Source organism: Zea mays, chromosome 7 (assembly GCF_902167145.1).
Source record: "Zea mays cultivar B73 chromosome 7, Zm-B73-REFERENCE-NAM-5.0, whole genome shotgun sequence".
NCBI lineage: Eukaryota > Viridiplantae > Streptophyta > Magnoliopsida > Poales > Poaceae > Zea > Zea mays.
The window spans coordinates 183,004,734-183,009,012 of record NC_050102.1 but is presented as its reverse complement, the minus strand read 5'-3'; the positions used below and the strand labels follow the sequence as shown (position 1 = coordinate 183,009,012).

The window sequence follows — 4,279 nt, the reverse complement described above, 5'->3', positions numbered from 1 at the left end:
AAACTACATCAAGTTTGCATTGCAACAACTACAAATTGTTAGCTACATTACTGGTCGAAAAATTATACTTCCTCTATTTTTATTTATCGTGTTTTAGTGAAAAATAAACTAACCGGCTATAAATATTTGAAAACGGAGGTAATAACTATAAACCGTACCGTTGAGATTGGTACCATGCAAGATAGAATTATTGAAAGGATAAGAATACTCGCCTGGAATAGAAAAATTCGTTATCTTATACTCCATCGATTCTTTTTTATTAATTGTAATTTAGTTAAATAAATAAATAAACTAACTGATGATAAATATTTGAGAAGGAAGATAATAGTTGGTAGAGCATAAAAAAACTCTTTTACAGTCTCTCACATCCATTACATGGTGGTCCATATAAATAGAAGAAAAACAAATTATTAAAGGTTTAAGTTGTAAATTTTGATCTGTTTTCAAGTGATGTAAAAGAGGGTTTTTGTATCGGGGTGTACAATTTTTTTTCACCGTCTCAACGACTGCGGCCGGCCGCCACGATCGTGCTTCGCACGACATGACGTCCAGACACCCAGCTCAAGCTGCCTTCCAACACGCCATCGCCGTGGCCGCTCACCGTCACGCTGAACGTCTTCTTCTCCCCGGCCTTGGTGAACACCAGCGTCCCGGGCGAGACGCGCACCGCCAGGGACATGGGCGCGTCCACCTTCGCCGTGTACGTCGACGCCGCCGGCCCCACGTTCGTCACCGTCCGGTTCACCGTGAACGGCGCCTCCTGCAGCGGCACCTTGATCGTCGGGTAGTTCAGCTCCGCCTCGGGCGTCTTGGGCAGCTCCGCGCAGCTCAGGCTCGAGTTGCGAGCGACGACGGCCAGCGCGGCGTCGCCCAGGAGCGCGCAGATGTAGCTGGCGTACTCCGCGGCGCCGAGGTCGTACACCAGGCCGGGGTCGGTGGCCCTCGCGGGGTTCACATGGCCGGCGCCGGTGGCGTACGCGTTGGCCTTCCTGCGCTGCTCGTCCAAGACCGGGCCGCCGCTCCTGTCGACGTTGTCGGACGTCGTCATCATTGCCGACTTGATGGCCGCCGGCGACCAGTTGGGGTGGACGCTCTTGATGAGCGCGGCGACGCCGCTTACGTGCGGCGTCGACATGGACGTGCCAGACATGACGTCGAAAGGACCGGTGCCGAGCGGGGTCTTTGGCGGGTACGCTGCGAGGATGTTGAGCCCCGGAGCAAGGACGTCCGGCTTGAGCACGCCGGGGGTGACGGTGCTCGGGCCACGGGACGAGAACGAGGCCACGGTGGGAGATGGACGGACGCCGAGCAACGTCCTGTGGCTGAACCTGACCGCGGACGCGGCGCTCGACGACGACGTCACGTACTTGGTGATTTTGGCCCCGGCGGCGGCGGTCACCTGGACCACGTCGGAGCCGTAGTCGTAGAGGACGGTGGTGTAGCCGTCGGCCTTGGTGTTGATCACCACAACGCCGGCCGCGCCAGCGTCCTTGATGTCACGGAGGATGGACTTCTCGGACGTGTTGTAGGGGAGAAGGTTGTCGACGGCCTCGCAGACCACGATCTTGCCGGCCACTCTGTGTTCGTCCTCGCCATGGTAGGTGCAGTTGCGCCGCTCCTCGGAGTAAAGGATAGGAATAGGATGACACGAAGGCTTCACGCTCGCGTTGGTCACCTGGTTAATCGCCTCGCCGGCGACGGTGACGCCGTTGCCCAGCTCCACCTCCGCCACGAAGCTCCTGTCAACCGAGCTGGCAGCGACAGTGACCAGCCACGGAGCGTCGTTGACGACGGACGCTAGCTTGGGGCCGTTATTGCCGGCCGCGCACACCACCGTGATGCCCTTGGCCACCGCGCTGAAGGCGCCGATGGCGACGGGGTCATGATCGAACGGGAGCGTCGCGTTGCCACCAATGGAGATGGAGATCACGTCCACCCCATCCCTGATCGCGGCGTCCATTCCGGCCAGCACGGCCGAGTCGGTGCACCCGGCGCCAGTGCACACCTTGTACATGGCGACGTGCGCGCCGGGAGCGATCCCGGCGGCGGTGCCGGCGGCCAAGCCATTTCTCGAGGCACCGGCCACGAAGTTCCCCGCGGCCGTGGACGAGGTGTGCGTCCCGTGCCCAAAGTCGTCCCTGGCGTCGTCCCCGACAAGGGACCTGACGCCGACGAGCTTGTTGTTGCACCGGGAGGCAGAGCCCGCGCACGAGCCCTTCCACTTCGCCGGGGGCGGCGCGACGCCGTGGTCAGAGAAAGATGGGTGCGCTCCGTAGATGCCGACGTCGAGCAGCCCGACGATGACGCCCTTCCCGTACCCGGCAACGTCTCTCCAAAACCCGGAGCCCTGCCGCAGGCCGAGGAACTCCGGCGTGTGCGTGGTCATGGGCTGCAGCGTGCGGTCCGGGAACGCGCGCACGAACCCCGGCTTCTTGGTCACCGCGTCGAGCTCGGCGTCCGTCAGCCTTGCCGCGAAGCCGCTGAACGCTTCAGTGTAGGAGTGGACGAGGCGCGGCTCGACGGAGTCGGTCAGGGAGCTGGGCAGGAAGGACTCGTGCCACAGCCTGTGGGCGGATTCGTCGGCGGCTTCTGCATCCGACGGTGGCCGGACGAGCACGATATGGGTCCGATACCCTGGTGCAGAATGCTTGTCATGGTGGAGGTTTGAGCCCGGACTGACGTAGCAGAGCGCAGGTGCTGTAGAGAGGACGGCGGTGGCAATGAGCAATGTTAGCAGCAAGGCGTGTGCAGAGGATGCCATTAGTTGTGTTTGTGTGCTGCTTCCGGAAGAGATCGATCGAGGTGGTTTTGTGTAGAGGAAGAGGAACACGAATTTTTGGTGTGCAGTTTCGGCAAATGTGTTAACGAATCCGGATGTCAAGCAGCGGTTCACTAGGTTCTAATTTTGGCAGACGTTGTGTTGGCATGCATTCAAAGCGTAAAACAAAATGAATTTTGACTATTTGTTACTTTTACTGTATTTTTGCTAAATAATCATTATTATCTTATATATCCTTTAAATATATCTATCTATCTAATCCTTCCGTCCTAAATAAATGATATTTTAGATTTATTCTAAGTCAAACCATTTCAAATTAAATCTATCTATCCACGGATACCTATGTATCTGCCTACCATCTCCTAAAGTTTGGTACAATATATTTGCTACACTAATAGATCTAGTAAGTTATCATAAGAAATGGTAATATTTAATTTTGTCCTTTCCAAAGAGCCTCCTTTAATAGTTTCTCCAAACTATATGTATTACCTTTTTACTGGTCGAGAAAGACTCAGGCCTCATTTGGGAGGGCTTCAGATCCTCTGTAAACGGTTCTGGCTTCGTCTCTTTCAAAGGAGTAGCTCTTCCGTAGGAGCTGATGACTTTTATAAATTGTTTGCCAAAACTACTGCTTCTTGCTGCTAATTGATGCTAACCGCTGTTGTATTCATCAAACAAAAAAGGACAACTTTAGCTAACTCATGCACTGCTTTCATCATTAAAAAAATCTGAAACTAAACAGAACGGTCAACTGATGCACTGCATTCACCATTCAAACAGCCAAACTGAAACTGAACAGAACAATCAACTAATGCACAACATTCGATGGCGACGGGAGACAGACACAGGAGAGATGGCTGCTCGCTGCGCTCGTACGTGGAGACGTGTGGAGAAAAAAATTTAGGCTCCGACTCCGAGTTGTATATGGGCTCCCGCTCTTACTCTGGAGCCGTTTTGGAGCATGGCGTTTGGGAGGGCTCTGGCAAGGAGCCGGAGCTAGAGCCGCACGGGAGCCCTCCCAAACGGCCACTCAGATGATACAAGATCTCGGTACGAGAGCAGAAAGGTGGACCTGATGGGTCATTGTACCATAGATAAACAAATTAGATATAAAGTTTGGTTAGAAAACACTTATCGCTTCAAGTCCACATGACTATGCAATGTCATGATCAAATGTAATAGTTCATGATCATAATAATCAAAAGTCATCTGTTCACCAAGCAGCGTGTGTCTCTCATCTCCTTGGCGCATCGCCTTCCCCGTTTCAAGGGTTTTGTAAGGTAAACACCATGTTGCCCTGATGTCTCTAGTAGATCGTGTCAGGGGAAACACTATGGTGTCACCTTACCCCCATAGATCTTATACTAAACGTTATTGTTCGTAAGATCTGCTAGTTATCATATGTAGTTTCAATCTATCTTTTTCTTTAAATTTCATGTTATTAGATTGATTCTATACTATCAAATGTGTATTCCTTGACTAGTTGCTACACTCCACGAC

At 53.0% G+C, this 4,279-nt stretch overlaps 1 protein-coding gene across 1 annotated transcript; it reads right to left on the bottom strand.

Moving 5' to 3' along the window:
- Positions 1-334: 334 nt before the first annotated feature.
- Positions 335-2,833, bottom strand: LOC103633581 (subtilisin-like protease). Its single transcript, XM_008655274.4, has one exon. It carries the CDS (start codon positions 2,759-2,761, stop codon positions 500-502), a length of 2,262 nt encoding a protein of 753 aa, XP_008653496.1. The 5' UTR covers positions 2,762-2,833; the 3' UTR covers positions 335-499.
- Between the last annotated feature and the right edge of the window lie 1,446 nt (positions 2,834-4,279).